The sequence below is a fragment of the Cavia porcellus genome, unplaced genomic scaffold, assembly GCF_034190915.1.
Source record: "Cavia porcellus strain 051 isolate PalLab524CR breed Dunkin Hartley unplaced genomic scaffold, mCavPor4.1 scaffold_49, whole genome shotgun sequence".
Lineage (NCBI taxonomy): Eukaryota > Metazoa > Chordata > Mammalia > Rodentia > Caviidae > Cavia > Cavia porcellus.
Window position 1 is genome coordinate 5,789,513 of NW_026947532.1, and position 15,299 is coordinate 5,804,811.

The window sequence follows — 15,299 nt, forward strand, 5'->3', positions numbered from 1 at the left end:
ATTTCAATAATTGCTAGTAAGGATAACTTACTAAAACATGCAAAACAGCCAGGCATGGTGGCATATGCCTATAATCCCAGCACTGGGAGGCTGAGGCAGGAGGACGCCTGTGAGTTTTAGGCCAGCCTGGGTTATAAAGTGAATTCAAGGCCAGCTTGAACTGCATAGGAGATCCTGTCTCAAAAGGATGGCCAAAATAACCAAAAAATTGCAGAAAACATTTTCATTTTGAGTCCTTTTTTTGGAAGGGGTACTACTACTGGGAATTGAATGTGGGGACTACCACATACTAAGTACAAGCACTACCAATGAATTACACTCCACGCCCCAAATTCCAATCCTGCTCATGCCCCTCCTTGTTAATATTGGGAAGTGAACCTAAGACCATCGCACTAAACTATTTATTATGCCTATTTCTTTTTCTTTCTCTCTCTCCTTTTTTTTTTTTTTTTTTGAGAGTACTGAATTGTCCAGACAGGACTTGATTTTGCGATCTTCCTGCCTTAGCTTCTCAAATGGTAGGTGGGATCATAGGTGTGAGCTACCATTCCTGGCTTGTGCTTTATTCCATGAGACAGAATGCTTTCCATTTACCCCTAAGACTAACATACACAGGGCTGGGGATACAACTCAGCAGCACAGTGTCTGCCTGGAAAGCACAAGGTCCTGAGTTCAAGTCCCAGCACCAGAAAAGAAAAGAAAAAAGTAACATACATAGTGTTCCCTTTGCTTTTAGGGAAAAACTGGTAAATCAGGAGTTAAAACCATAAGGTAGGGCCAGGAGCACAAGTGCCTGCCTGGCAAGCATGAGGTCATGAGTTAGATCCCCAGTACCAAAAGGAAAAAAAAAAAAAAAAAGTTGACGCTAGGGCAAGGGGATGGTTGCAAGTTTGAGACCAGCCTGGGATACCAAGTGAGCCCAAGGCCAACCTGAACTGCATAGCAAGGTCCCGTTTCAAAAAAGAAAATAAATAAAACCATAAGGTATAACTATTAATGTCAGAATAATGATTTTTGTTTTGGATTTCTAAGTTTAAAAGTAATAAACTATAGCCAGGCATGGTGGCACAAGCCTGTAATCCCAGCACTCGGGAGGCTGAGTCAGCAGGATTGCCATGTGTTCAAGGCCAGTTTATGCTGCAGTACTGAACTTTAAAAAAAAAAAAAAAGATAGCCAGGCATAGTAGAGTAACACACACCTGTAATCCCAGCACTCAGGAGGCTGAGGCACAAAGACAGCTGCAAATTCAAGGCCACCCTGGGCTATACAGTGAGTTTAAGGCCAGCCTGCACTGTACATAAGACCCTGCCTCAAAAACACAAGACCAAAATAAAGAAACAAAAGGCTACATCTTCAAAACACATCAGGAATCATCATTTTATAGCAGTGCCCAAAAACGAGATTTGTCCACACTTGGCCAAAGCCTGCCAGCCCTGTCTTACTAAACTCTTTCACTGCAGCTGATTAGAAAGTAAATACTAGGTCGCAAGTCGGCCTAATCTGCAGCCATCGCCCCCAAGTCGGGGAGGGCCTAGAACAACTCTCAGCAGATGTTTGTCGCATGAATTACTGCATAGCTGGAGGATGGGACAGAGGACGGATGGGTAAGAGACTAGCTGGGTGAACAGCTGGATCAACAGACAGACAGATGGATTCGAGATGGATGCACAGGAGTGTGGAAGGATAAATGGCAAACGGATAGGACAGCAGGATAAATAGGAAGGTGGGTGGATAAATGGAAAGATAGGGTCTGTGAATGGGTGTGTTTGGAGATAGGCAAAATATATCAAGGTGTAACAAAAAGAAAACAAAACATACCACGTCTCACGGCAATTACAACTGTTAACACTGAAAGTAATTCCCCAGTCAGTCCCATGTGACTCTCAAAGTGGGGTCATGACGGCATCTAGGGATAGCAACACGTCCGCTTGTCCAGAGGGGACACAGACATCTTTAATCTTTACACTTCACACACTGTGACAGACACATGCAACCCTCAGCCTCTAGACTCCTAGTCGCCTTGGCTTCCAGCTCAGCCCCACCGCCTTCCAAGGTCCTGACAGCACTCGGTTCTCCCGGGGCCACTGTCATCTCCACTCCGGGATGCCAGGGTCCACCCCACAGCAGTACAGTGAGGACTTGGGAAGAGATGCACACTTTCAGGGTTCATTTGGGCATGTGGTGGTAAAGCTGCCCAGGAGTGAGGACCAACCCTGACTCGTGCGGAGTTTGAGGCCCCACAGAACCTGACCCGGGGAGAAGGAAGCCCGACCAGGAATGAGCCTACCTCCCACTTGCATCCCACATTCCGGGCAGGTGACTTTCCAGGGGGGATCCAAGGTACCTTGGTTTTCACCCGGACACTCCGTCGCACATTCACTGTGTCCCCTTTCATTCCACGCTTATGAGATTTCTGTGAAGAAGGGACAGACACAGGGTCACCTCCTTTCCCATGTGCCGTGGGATCACTTTGGTGGTATCACCTCCCAGTCTGCAGGGCTGCGTCTGCTGACTGAGGTCGCTGTGGCCCCTGCAGGACGACAGGTGCCAACCTTCCAAGCAGGCTAGTGGCCTTCGGAAAAGAGTGCACATCTCCCAAAGCTCTGGAGCCAGAAGCGAGCGGGCTGGGCTCCAGGGAGGAATCAACTCAGCCACAGCCGTCGCCTGGCCCCCAGTGTGCTCCTACCTGGCTGCTGGCTGCTGCTGGTTTCGGGAGTTTTTTTATGTGGACGTGGACGGGAGTGTTCTCATCCACGTGAACATGTAAGGGGGGAGTTGAAGAGCGGTCCTTCATGGCTCACTTCTGGCAGGCGGGGGGAGGGCAACACAAAAAAGCTGATCTGTGGATGAGTAAACTGGGCATGAACACAGAGCTCACAGCTTCTGGGGTCCTAGAGCCTAGCCACCAAGCGAGCAGGACAGGAGCCGACTACAGCATGCAGGTGGGACCATGGCTGGAGATCATTCACCAGGCTCCCATGGACATGGCAGCCGGAGCCACTGGGGAACTCCTGGTCCAAGCAAGAGAAAGGCCAGCATGCAGGCCTTTCAGTGGAAACTCTGCCCAAGCTTCCCAGAAGCAGGGAGCTCCCCTTGGATTTAGGGTACTGGGCTGGCAAGTGGCAGCAGCCTACACAGGGAGCTCAATCAGCAGTACATGCAGATTAGTGTGGGACACACAGAGACTGGTTATGGGGCAGTGTCAATCACAGCGCAGGCAGGTAAAGGACCGGAAACAGAAAGCAGCCAGAAAGGGTGAGGATGAGAAGGTTATACAGATTGTAAAGAAATCATGAAGGGCTGGGATGCAGCCCAGCGTTTGAGTACTTGCCTACCGTGTGGGAAGCCTGGGGTTCAATTCCCAGGATGAGACAAAACCAAAAATCCATGAATGAGACAGAACCCCAGCTCTATATTCCTCACCCACCACCAGCTCCTAGCTGCTACCTCATTCTTTCTCAAAAAAATTTTTTTTCTAACCTGGTTGGTTTTTTTTGGTACCGGGGATCAAACTCACGACCTCACACCTGCCAGGCAGACACTGTGTTGCAGAGCTGTATCTTTGGCTTTTTCTGGTTATTTTAAGACAGAGTCTCACTACGTAGTTCAGGCTGGCCAGCAACTTAACCATGTAGTAAGAGTTGGCCTTGAACTCATGACAATCTTCCTGCCTAAGCCTCCTGAGTACTAAGATTACAGGCATGCACCACCATGCCCAACTTATAAGTTGTTTATTTATTTATTTATTTTGATCTAAGGTCTCACTCTGTAGTCCAGGTTGGCCCTGAACTTACTATGTACCCCAGGCTGGTCTCAAATTTGCAGTGATCCTTCTGCCTCAGCCTCTGTGTTTGGGATTAGAGGTACGCATAGCGACATCTGGCTGAAGTTTTTTTACACTTTTTTTTAAAAAAAAAATTGTATTCTAAAAACTTTAACGTTTACCTGGAAGGATAATGTTTTAACAACCTTCTCCCTGAAGACAGGCCAAATTAAAAAAGAAAAAAATTTAAAAAACAGCAGCAAGACAGAGCAGGGCATGCATAAGAGAGCAGTATAAATCACTTGGTCAGGGGGTGCTGAGTGGGTTGAGGCAGCATAAGTGTTTCTGATGGGGTCACAAGCCGGACAAGGGACCTCCATATGCAAGTCACCTACCGTCACAGTTACACTGGGTGGGCCACAAGGTGTTCTCAAGACTTTTTTTTGCGTGAGACTGGTTACTCCGTTCTTCCCACACGATGGAAACCTGCACCCAGGCACAAGAACCAGATTACAAGCGGAACCCCAGGCCCCCCTATTCCTTACTCAGTGGGACCACACACTGCAAGCAGGCTGCTGGGATCGCAGCCAGGAGCAGCAGCCTGGAGTTCCCGGGGCTCCGGCAGAGAGTGCCCAGGAAGGGGATCGGACACTTGCACTGCTTCCCTGGGCCCCTGCCATCCCATTACACAGATCAAGACCTTTGGATGAAAAGCTTGGCTGTCATCCTGTCATGCTGCACTTGAGAAGCAGCCAAGGGACTCATGTGGACAACTGACAGTCCCCACCCAAGTCAGCACCTGGAGTAGATCAAGCCCGGGAGGAACGCTCAGTAAGTGCCTAACATAAAGACAGGATTCAAGGGGCTGGAGATTTAGCTCAGTGGCATAAGCACCTGCCTTGCAAGCAAGCGGTCGTGAGTAGGATCCCCAGTACCGATAAAAAAGAAAAAGACCAAAAAAAAAAAAAAAAAAAAAAGACAGAATTCAATCATCTTTCAAGACTCAGGAAGGCACCAAGCTAATTCACTAATTGAGCCTGGTCACTCGAGCCTCTAATCCCAGTACTCTGGGAAGCTGAAGCAAGAAGATCATAAGTTTGAGCCTAACCTAGGCAACTGGGTGATTTAGCAAGACCTTGTCCCAAAATTAAAAATAAAAGGACCGGGGACATAGCTCAGTGTGAAGGTCTTGGGTTCAATCCCCAGATTAAAAAAAAAAAAAAATTCATCAGTCACTATCACTCAAGTTAAGGTTTGAATATTCACTTAGGACAAAAAGGCCTTGGCTAAGTGAGTTCAAAGCCAGTCTGAACTACATAGCAAGACCCTGTTTCAAAAAGAAAAACCCACTAAAATAATATTTTATTATTATTAGTGCACTTCAGTACACAAGTTGCTTAACACCTTCTAATCCCTCCTAATCCTTTAGCCAAATACCAAATCTGAGAAGACAGAAGCCTGCCACCACACACATACACTTATCTATTGACTAAAGCCAATACGTTTGGGAAAGACCATCAAACCACCCAGACACCAGGAACACTGTTAAGGGCATGTTCACCTATCTTATCATGATTTATTTACACTCAGCTTCCAAAAAAAGGAAGGGGCTGCAAACTTATTCCGTTAGGACAAGGGCGACTTATGTCTGTTTCAAGGAAGCTGTCCCCGTGCCAGGTAAAGGAGCCAGGGTACAGAACTGGGATATGTGGGCGCATTTATTTCCTCCTCCCCTTTAAAGGTGACTTCCAAGTATGCCGGGCGCAACCCACAGCACACAGAGAAAAGTTGAAGAAGCTTCCAACAGGCCTGGCCTGGGGGCTCCTGACTATCTCTCCCTGCCCTAGGGCGGAGGCGCCCCCCACATGGCAGTACCTGGGGGAGCCGCCTGAGGATGAGGCAGACATGGCTAGGCATCAAAGCCGCAAAGGTGGGCAATTGGGTCAGCAGGCTCAGCTCAGAGGGACCAGAGGGGCTTGTCAATGAGAATCTCAGGGGCCTGGCATCAAACGTCCTCTCTGAGGGGAGGTGGGTGGAAGCTTTGGGGGTGGCAGTTGGATGAAAACTTGGGAGGCGCTCCTCTACTGTCCAAGTCGCACAGCAACTGTCCTGCCAAAGTGGGGGAGATAGGAGAGGCTGAGCAGCCTGCGTGGAGCCGGTACGCTGCCGGTAGGCAGGTGGGGAGGGACGGGACCACCAGGCCCAGATCCCACCCAGGAGAACGGACGGACCGGCAGGTGGCTACCAGGGGGAAACCTGCGGGCTGGCTGGCGGGCGAAGAGGGCAGGTGAGAACCGCTAGGCCCTAAATGCGCCCCCGAGGGGCGGGAACCCGCGCTGGGACCTGGAGGCGTTTCGCCGGCAGGGCCGGGGCAACTGTCTCCTAGGAGAAGGGGCGTTCCCGGGAGAACAGACAACGCGGAGAACCAATCGTAATCGAAGGAAGGAGGCAAGGTGGGCCCTGACCGCGGGGGTCTAGATTCAGGGGCCTCGACGGCAAGCCGCGCTGGCGGCGGACACCCGGAGACGGGGCGGGGGCGGGGAGGACGCTAGGTGTAGCGCCCAGGGCAGCGGGGAGGCGGCGGCGGTCCAGCTGACCCCGCCGCGGCTAGCAGGGCGAGGGGCGGCTTCCGGGGAGGAACGCGGGGCCGGCCACCCACCAGCTCACAGAAGGGCACCGGCCGCTGCCCATGGAGAAGAAGGCGAGCCTGCCCGAAGGCAGCGGAGGAGCCCGGCGCTCCGCCGGCCGGGAGAGGAGGGAGCCGCCGCCCGCCCGTTACAGGATTAAGAAGCCCGCGCCAGGGGCGGGGCGCGGCCACATTCGGACCGGGACGACGAGCGAGGCCCGGGCGGGGAGCGCGGCGACCTCGCGACTGGGACGCTCGTGGCGCCACACGTCCCGCTCGCCCGCGGCGGCCTCTCACCAGGAGCGATACGGCTGCGCCCAGAAACGCCTTCTCAGGAAGTCGTTGAAGTCGGCGGCCAGGGTCGTGCCATGGAGACGCCGCGGCGGATGCTGTCCGGCTCTGGCGGCCGCTCCTCCCCGTTTCCGCCTCCTTTTCCGACACCCGGTCGGCAGCTCGCCCATTGGCCAGTTCAAACCCCCCCCCAGAGCCTTTCGGGTTTCGCCATTAGGCCAGGGCCTTGGCGTCACAGAGATGCCCCGCCCCTCTGATCGTCCCGCCCACTTCCGGGTCGCGCTATAGTCGCCCAGGAGACGGACGACGCCTCCAGCTGACCTGCTGGGTATTGCTCTGCGAATCAAGGACCTGCTTCCCTTTCCGCCATTTTTTTTTTCTTTTTTTTGTACTAGCAATTGAACTCAGGACCTTGCGCTTGTCAGGCGGGCGCTAATGCCGCTGAGCTGCGCCCCCGACCGTTTTCCGTCATTTTAAAAAAAAGATCACTCTATATCTGTATACTTAAAAAGTTTACATAGAAAAAGTCGTACATAGAAACTGAGAATACTGGGGCTGGGGATTTTGCTCAGCGGCATAAGTGCCTGCCTTGCAAGTGTGTGGTCGTGAGTTCAATCATTGGTACAGATAAAAACGAAGAAGATAAAAAAAAAAAAAAAATAGAAACTGATAATACAAAGCTGGGAGAGGTGGCGCACTGGGAGGCTGAGTAGCAGGATCCTTTCAAGTTCAGGACCAGCCTGGGCTACAAAGTGAACCCAAGCCAACCTGAACCTCATAGCAAGGAGACCCTCAAAAATCTCAAAAAGACTTTTTAAAAAAGGAAAAAGAAACATAATATATTAATGCAAAAGGGAAGAAAGGGGAAGTGATATCTTTTGACCCATCATTAAGGAAGTTATAGAAATAACATGTTTAGGGGCTGGGGATTTAGCTCAGCGGCATAAGTACCTGCCTTGCAAGCAGGCGGTCGTGAGTTTCATCCCTGGTACCGATAAAAAGAAAAATAAAATAAAATAAAGAAATAACATGTTTAAAACATTAACATTTCACAAGTATCAATTTTGTGAATTTCACAAATTATTCTGAATGCTAACTAGTTGACAAACTCACGTGTAGCCAGGCATGGTGCGGCACGCCAGTCATGGCTGCACTGGGGAGGGTGAAGCAGAATCCCTGTGAGATCAAGGCCGGTATAGGCGACACAGTGAGATAAGGCTAGACTAGGCTACATTGCATAGCGAGCCCATCTCACAAAACCGACACTAGAGAAAATAAACTTGGTCAGCACTAGCACACCACTTCAAGGAATATCAAATTTGATTTATTCATGCGTAGGGCTGAAAGCAGGTGCTCATTAAGACGTGCATGTGTTTTCTAAAGCATGCTACAGCAGAAAGATCATCTGTGTCCATACCTCTCCCCGTCTTCCATCCTCCTGATTTAGGGGAGCCTGGGCAGCCCCTAAAGCGCTTTGATACCAAACTAGAAAACTGGGTCCATGGAACAAGCTAGTGGCCGGGCTCATGCACTTGGTTCATCTTGGTCCACTGTCTTTGCACCACCCAAACCGCCCCCACCCACAGCACCCCAGCTGGGGCCCAAGCAGGAGGAGAGGACACTCCTCTTGGCCTTCCACCTTCCTGTACACCATGGTTGTGCTCTACAGAACTGAGCTGCTCGTTGAGGCTGAGCCGCTGTCCTCTTGCAATGCAACGCTGTCAGCCTGTCATGGGGGGTTGTAACATGGCTCACAGGGGCGGGGGCAGCACCTGGGATACTGGAGAGTCTGACAAAGCCTCATGCTCTTAGAGATGGAGCTTTCCTGGGATATTAAGGGTATCTGATATACTGGGATCAAGGGTATGTAATACTGAATTAGCCCACTGGTTGGTTTAGCATAGTTCTGGGTAGAAAGGTCCCACTCCAGGTGTGTGTGGCAACACCCAGTAAGCTTGTGCTCTGGATCGGATGGAGGGACCAGGAGCTGCTGTGGGCTGCTTCTCCTGTATGATTGCCCCTCTGCCACCCTGCCTGCTTTGCAGCCGGCTGACTGTAGACTGAAATCTCTACAAATTGTGAGCTGAAATAAACGTTTCCTCCTGTACCCTGAGGATATCAGTTATTTTGTCTCAGCAATGAGAAAATACTGAACTGAAGATAGTCCGCATTTGAAGTTTAAAAGCATGGCACCTCTGTCATACAGCAGGTCCTGAATTTGATTTCCAGTGCTGAAAAAGAAAGAAAGAACCTAATTCATATCCTCATTCCTTGAGTATAAGTATTAGAAGAAAAGTACCAGTCCAATTTTATGGACATTGTGTATTTTGTTGTTGTTTTGAGCCAGGGTCTTGCTATGTAGTCCAGGCAGGTCCTGAACTCACTATGCAGCCCAGGCTGACCTGGAATTCACAGGGATTCTCCTGCCTCAGCCTCCTGAATGCTGGGATTACAGGTGTGTGCCACCACACTGGGCAAAAAAAAAAAATTTTTTTTTTTTTTGGTACTGGGGATTGAATTCACAACCTCACGCTTCACACTTGTACCACTGAGCTAACTCCCTGGCCAAGAAATCATTCTTGACCTATGTCATTGACCACTTTTTCCGTCTTTTACTGGTGCTGTTAGTCAAATCCAGACCCTCCGGCATTCGAAACACACATTCACACTTGAATTTCCCTCAGGCCTTTGCCACTTTTTCCTACAGGGCAATGGCACTCTGGGAAGCAAGCAGTCACACTGCTATAGGTTAAAATTTGAGAAGCCTTTGTTTTGATGCAACCTTCAAAATTCTTAGAGATTCCATGAACATGAGGCACTAGGAAAAAAAAAATCCTTAGAGACAAGGAGGGTGTGGTGGTGCACGCCTGTAATCCCAGCACTCAGGAGGCTGAGACAGGAAGGTAGCTACCAGTTTGAGGCCAGCCTGGGCTACATAGTGAGTTCAAGGCCAGCTTGGATTAAATTGCAAGAACTGCCTAAGGAAAATAAAAAGTTCCAGTGGCTTTCCTGCCACATGTAAAGGCAGGAGGGAAGGATCAGGGGCAGCATCTTTTGATGGGTTGTGCCTGTATGCAAATGGATGATTGAGAAGAACAGAACGTCTGACTGGTCCTGTATATGGTACAAGTTCAACTGAAGGATTGACAGTAGCACCTTTCTCATTGGCTTTATGTCCCTCACCCTGTTCCCATCCTGTTCATTGTGTTCGGGCATGAGAGGGGACAGAAATGCAGGTCAAAGTGAGTTTTGGGTGGGAGGTCATGGGTGTATTTCATATGACTCTTTGTGGTGCTGGGGATGGAAGGTGCCAGGGCCTAGAGCATGCTAGGCAAGTGTGCTGAACTACAGCCCCATCCCATCATCTCAAAATGTTAACAACAGTGATTTTATAGCCAACAGGGGTGTTGCACACTTGTCATCTCAGCACTCAGCAGGCAGAGACAGGAGGATCTCTGAGTTCAAGGCCAGCCCGGAATACATAATGAGAGCTTATTTCAGATAAAACAGTGATTTTATCCTCCTGCTTGTTTTTCTAAGGAAACTTGGGTTTGTATTGTTGCTTAGATATAACCACAGGAGTAGCTGTGGGCCCAGCACTAGCCCCAGCCTACGCAACTGTCTTCGTAGGGTACCATGATCCTGAGGTACTGCGGTCCTTGGGGCACAGGCTCCAGCCTCTCCACTTGCCCCAGAGTCTGATTAGTGCTGGTTTCCATCCAGGAAGGATTCCTCCAGGGCCTGATGCAACTGCCACATCCCTGCCCTGGGGAGAAGGAATCCACACTCCACAGTGGGGCTGGCCTCTTTTTCAGTTTTGTTTTGTTTTGCCTCCCCCCCCCCCCCCCCCCGTCTTGCTAGTAGTCGAGGATGGCCTTGAACTTAAGATTTAGGTGAGGGCGGCCTCAAACTGACAGGGATCCTCCTGCCTCAGTCTCCCAAGTGCTGGGACTGCAGGTGTGCACCACATGCCCTCTGAAAATGAACATGAAGATCCACACAAAGACGTGTGCAGACATTCACTGGAGTTTATTTATAAGGAGCCCTAATTAGAAACAACTTGAATATGTAATCATGATCCACAGATAAGTAAATTGTGCTCCTGGACAGTGCGGGACTCAGCCATGAGAAGGGCTGAGACTCTGGACATGCTGAAGGCCACAAAAGCACCCTGGTGGAGGGAAAGAAGACTTGAAAGGCCACTTCCTATGTGGCCCCATTGCTATGACAGTTTGGGAATAATGGCAAAACCACAAGGACAGAAATCAAGTTTGTGGTTCCCAGTGGCTGGGAGAAGGAAGGAGCTGGCACCTTCCATCCCCAGCACCACAAAGAGTCATATGAAATACACCCATGACCTCCCACCCAAAACTCACTTTGACCTGCATTTCTGTCCCCTCTCATGCCCGAACACAATGAACAGGATGGGAACAGGGTGAGGGACATAAAGCCAATGAGAAAGGTGCTACTGTCAATCCTTCAGTTGAACTTGTACCATATACAGGACCAGTCAGACGTTCTGTTCTTCTCAATCATCCATTTGCATACAGGCACAACCCATCAAAAGATGCTGCCCCTGATCCTTCCCTCCTGCCTTTACATGTGGCAGGAAAGCCACTGGAACTTTTTATTTTCCTTAGGCAGTTCTTGCAATTTAATCCAAGCTGGCCTTGAACTCACTATGTAGCCCAGGCTGGCCTCAAACTGGTAGCTACCTTCCTGTCTCAGCCTCCTGAGTGCTGGGATTACAGGCGTGCACCACCACACCCTCCTTGTCTCTAAGGATTTTTTTTTTCCTAGTGCCTCATGTTCATGGAATCTCTAAGAATTTTGAAGGTTGCATCAAAACAAAGGCTTCTCAAATTTTAACCTATAGCAGTGTGACTGCTTGCTTTCCAGAGTGCCATTGCCCTGTAGGAAAAAGTGGCAAAGGCCTGAGGGAAATTCAAGTGTGAATGTGTGTTTCGAATGCCGGAGGGTCTGGATTTGACTAACAGCACCAGTAAAAGAGGGAAAAAGGGTCACAACACCCTCTCTCTCCACACACCAGCTCCGCTTAGTCACTGGCTCCAGACACTGACCTCCTCACTGGCTCCCTGGCCTGCCCTGACTCTGCCCCAGGACTGAGGTCCATGCTGCTCCCTTGCCTGCTGTGCCCTTTGCCCCAGCATCTCTCTGGCTTGCTCTGGCTGTCTGCTCACTTTCAGCAAATCTTCAGATCCAAACTTGTTAAACTTCACCTGGTTTTCTTTTCCTCCTATCTCCCCTCAATCTCAATAGCCTGAAGAGCCCTAAAGTCCGGGGTGGGACTCCCTCCAGCTACCCCTCCCCCCCTCCAGCCTATTTGCATTGGTTTTATTACTGCCGTGTACCCAGCCCTTGTTCCAGCCCCCAGGAGGGGCTCAATCAATGGCAACTCGATGAACAACAGGACACCAGAAGCTGTGACCTATTCTCGGTCATAGTAACCCAGAATTAATGACTTTTTTTATTCTTTTTAAGATGTTTTTTTTTTTTTTTTTTTTTTTTTCTGGAGCCTTAAGACTAGAGTGAGCCTCTTGTCTCAGCCTCCACAGTGCTGGGAGTACAGGTGTGTGCCACTGCGCCTGGGTTTTTGTTTTGTTTTGAGATTGTCTCCCTCTGTAGCTCAGCTGGCCTGGCACACAAGATCCTCCTGCCTGCCTCAGTCTCGCAAGTGTTGGAATTACAGATATGCGCCACCACTCAGGGTTGATGGCTTCAGTTCTTGGAGCAAACCACCTAGACCACAGTTCGGGGCCAGGGTCCTTCTCACAGCCATGCTGAGTCAGGACCTCGCCCCCAAAGTGGAGCCTGTTAGACCCTTGGGACCGAGACTGGGAGCACACACAGCCAAAGAAAAGGGACAGGAAGGGCTCAGCTTTCCAGGACATCTGCCCAGGAGTGCGCAGCCATCGGAGTCCCAGTGAGGGTGGCGGAGACCAGAGCAGCCTCCGCTGGTGGCACTGCTGGGGTGGCCATGCAGCAGGACCCAACCCCCACCAAGCTACCGTTCGGTCACTGGCCACACCAATCTGGTGCCTTGGCTCACAAGGTCCAGGCCCTGTCGCCTGGTGCCCTCTGGTGGTACAACTGGTTAGGGCCACGAGAGGACTCCTGTGTCTCCCCCCAGGGCTTTCCCAAGTAAACCCCAGTTCCAAAGGCTAAGTGCAGACAGGAGGGTGGAGGACAGGCGCAGTCAGCAGCCCTGGGTCTGACTGGTGCCTATGCTGACCAGCAAGGTGAGCCCCCCCAGTGACATCACAGAGCCACTCAGTGAAACCTTGCTGCCCGCCCAGCCCTCCAGCTACTTCCCACTGTTTTTTTTTTTTTTGTCTTTTTCATTTTTATCGGTACTGGGGATCAAACTCACCACCGCCTGCTTGCAAGGCAGGAGCTTATGCCGCTGAGCTAAATCCCCAGCCCCTACTTCCCACTGTTGTTGTTTTGTTTTTGGATAGGATCTGGGTAGGGAGCTCAGGCTAGCCTTGAACTCACAATGAAACCTCTGCCTCAGCCTCCCCGGTGCTGCCATTACCAGCATGCACCACCCCACTCCCACCCCCAGCTTCCCTTCCCAATTGCATTCTACCAAAGAGAAGGGGAAAGCACAGGGCAGTTAATGCCCCACCCAACATCACTCAGCCCCCCCCCCCATCTAAGGGCCATCCCTAGGTGGGCAAGGCTCTCCCACGCCAGTTGAGATGCAAAGAGGCTGAGGCAGCTGTCAGGAGTATAAAGTGCAAATGCAGCAGGCTTTATTGAGGGCCTCCTGTGCCACTCTCAGCCTGCTAGGTATACCCATCCCCCGGCACTGCCCACTAGCGGGGGAAGAGGTCCAGGCCAGACCCAGCTCGGAGTCAAAGAGGGGCAAGGTAGAGGTAGAGGTGGGCAGAGACACAGCCACTCTGTCCTCAGGGGGACAGGACCTGGCATTTGTCCGGCTAGCACAAAGGCTGAGGAGCTACCTCCTGTACTCTGTCCTGGGCTCTGAGCCGCCTGGGCTCTGAGATGCCTTTTGGCCCTGTGACCTTCAGAAGTGACCGGGGTGTGTCTCTGAGTGGTCTCTCCTGACCTATGATGGGGCCGAGCCTAAGGTGCCAGGAGGTCCTCTGCTTGCTCTCTGGCTCCTGCCAGCAGTCAGTCCCCACTTCCGCTCCTGGACGCTCCTCTAGAGCCACCATTCAGCTTGGCAGGTCAAAGACCCTGAAGGGCAGGATGCCCAGACACCAAGCAAGGGGACTTGAGGCAGCAGACGGCTGGATGGGATGAGAAAGAGGGCTCAGATGCAATCAGACAAACACCGCAACAGCCAGGGACGCGGATGCAGGGACAGCCAAGGACACAGAGAGGAAGGAGGCAGAGGCGGTGGGGGCGAGGGGAATGGGGAGGGGGGGACGGAATACGGGGGACACAACTGCAGAAGGAAGGGAGGGAGGCCCAAGCCCCTGCTCCCTGCTGCTGCACCTAGAGCTCGTCCCGGGGGTGGGGATGGAGGCCATGCCCGCTGCTTCCCAGGTCCAGGCGGGGGTCACGCAGGGTCTTTTGGGAGCCAGTCCAGCTAATGAGGCGGCCGCTGTCATCGTCCCAAGGAGAAGATGTTTCTGTGTCACTGAGCCACCCGGTGTCCCCTGCATAGTGGGTGGGGGAGGCGAGGAGAGGCCGGGTGGAGAAGGCTCTCAGGTCCCGTGGCCAGAAGTGCTCCTTATACTGCTCACTGCAGGGGTGTGGAGGGACAGTGCGGGTGACCCTTCTGCCGGCTGGTCTTCTCCAGAGACCCCATGATGCCTCACAGCAGCCCTGACAAGTGGAAATCCTGTGATCCCCATTTTCCATGCAAGGATACTGAGGCTCAAAGCAAGAAGTTATCAAGTTAACAACTCTGCAGCCAGGTGTGCTGGTGTGTACCTGTAATCTCAGCATTTGGGAGGCTGAGGCAGGAAGACTGCCACAAGTTTGAGGCCAGAGTGGGCTATGGTGAGACACTGTCTCAAAGCCCCAAAAGGAAAAAAAAATGTAACTATAAAAATAAAAGCTACATAGGCAGCACAGCCTCCCCTCTTGACCAAGTCTGACTTGCGGGGGGGGGGGGGACCTGCCCAGAAAGGGAACTCCCTGAAGCCCACCCTCCCCCCAGGCTCACTTTGGGTGCTGGTCGAACATGATGGGCAGGAACTCGTCCACAGGTACCATGCGGCGCAAGGGCTGTGAGGCCAGCAGCTTGCGGGCACCTGCCAGGCTTAGAGTATAGGCCAGTGTCCAGTAGGAGTAGCCAGCCACCACCAGGCCCGGCAGTCCTTCCACAGCCACTTCTTCTTCGGGGCTCACCTGCTTCCGGCCGAGGTAGCTACAAGTGACACCGAGGGCCCCCATCACTGCAGGTGCTGATTCTCTGTCCCTCCCTTGCTCTGGGGTGCAGACGGTCTTACATCAGGTCCCACTGCAGCTTCTGCGTGGCCACCTCCTCCATCAGCTGCTCTAGCCGGCCCCGGAAGTTCCTCTCAAAGCGGACGTCGTCTTCAAGCACCAGTACCTGGGCCAGGCCCCTGGCGGCCATCTGTGGTTGGAGGCAGGGTGAGAGATGGCTCTGCAGAGTGGCA

At 51.8% G+C, this 15,299-nt stretch overlaps 2 protein-coding genes across 31 annotated transcripts in view; both read right to left on the reverse strand.

The window, feature by feature from the left end:
• The window catches only part of Odf2 (outer dense fiber of sperm tails 2), a 34,328-nt gene extending 27,449 nt beyond the window's left edge, over positions 1-6,879 (reverse strand). Inside the window, exons 1-4 of one of the 13 annotated variants that reach the window (XM_023565429.2) lie at positions 6,688-6,840; positions 5,640-5,873; positions 4,160-4,250; positions 2,289-2,414 (exon numbers count right to left, since the gene is read on the reverse strand). In XM_023565429.2, the coding sequence (XP_023421197.1) occupies positions 2,289-2,414; positions 4,160-4,250; positions 5,640-5,671 (249 nt within the window). In that variant the 5' untranslated portion in view covers positions 5,672-5,873; positions 6,688-6,840. Of the gene's footprint in view, positions 1-2,288; positions 2,415-2,687; positions 2,842-4,159; positions 4,251-5,639; positions 5,874-6,423; positions 6,581-6,687 lie in introns of those variants that run through there. The other 12 variants (XM_063244185.1, XM_063244183.1, XM_023565430.2 and 9 more) reach the window with 12 other exon arrangements.
• Positions 6,880-7,983: 1,104 nt separating this feature from the next.
• The window catches only part of Cercam (cerebral endothelial cell adhesion molecule), a 37,671-nt gene continuing 30,355 nt past the window's right edge, over positions 7,984-15,299 (reverse strand). For 9 of the 18 annotated variants that reach the window (XM_063244309.1, XM_063244307.1, XM_063244310.1 and 6 more), the window contains 4 exons: positions 15,129-15,256; positions 14,843-15,046; positions 14,167-14,416; positions 13,427-13,958 (listed from right to left, as the gene is read on the reverse strand). In XM_063244309.1, coding sequence (XP_063100379.1) covers positions 14,167-14,416; positions 14,843-15,046; positions 15,129-15,256 — 582 coding nt within the window. In that variant the 3' untranslated portion in view covers positions 13,427-13,958. Of the gene's footprint in view, positions 8,913-13,426; positions 14,500-14,842; positions 15,047-15,128; positions 15,257-15,299 lie in introns of those variants that run through there. The other 9 variants (XM_063244301.1, XM_063244303.1, XM_063244299.1 and 6 more) reach the window with 9 other exon arrangements.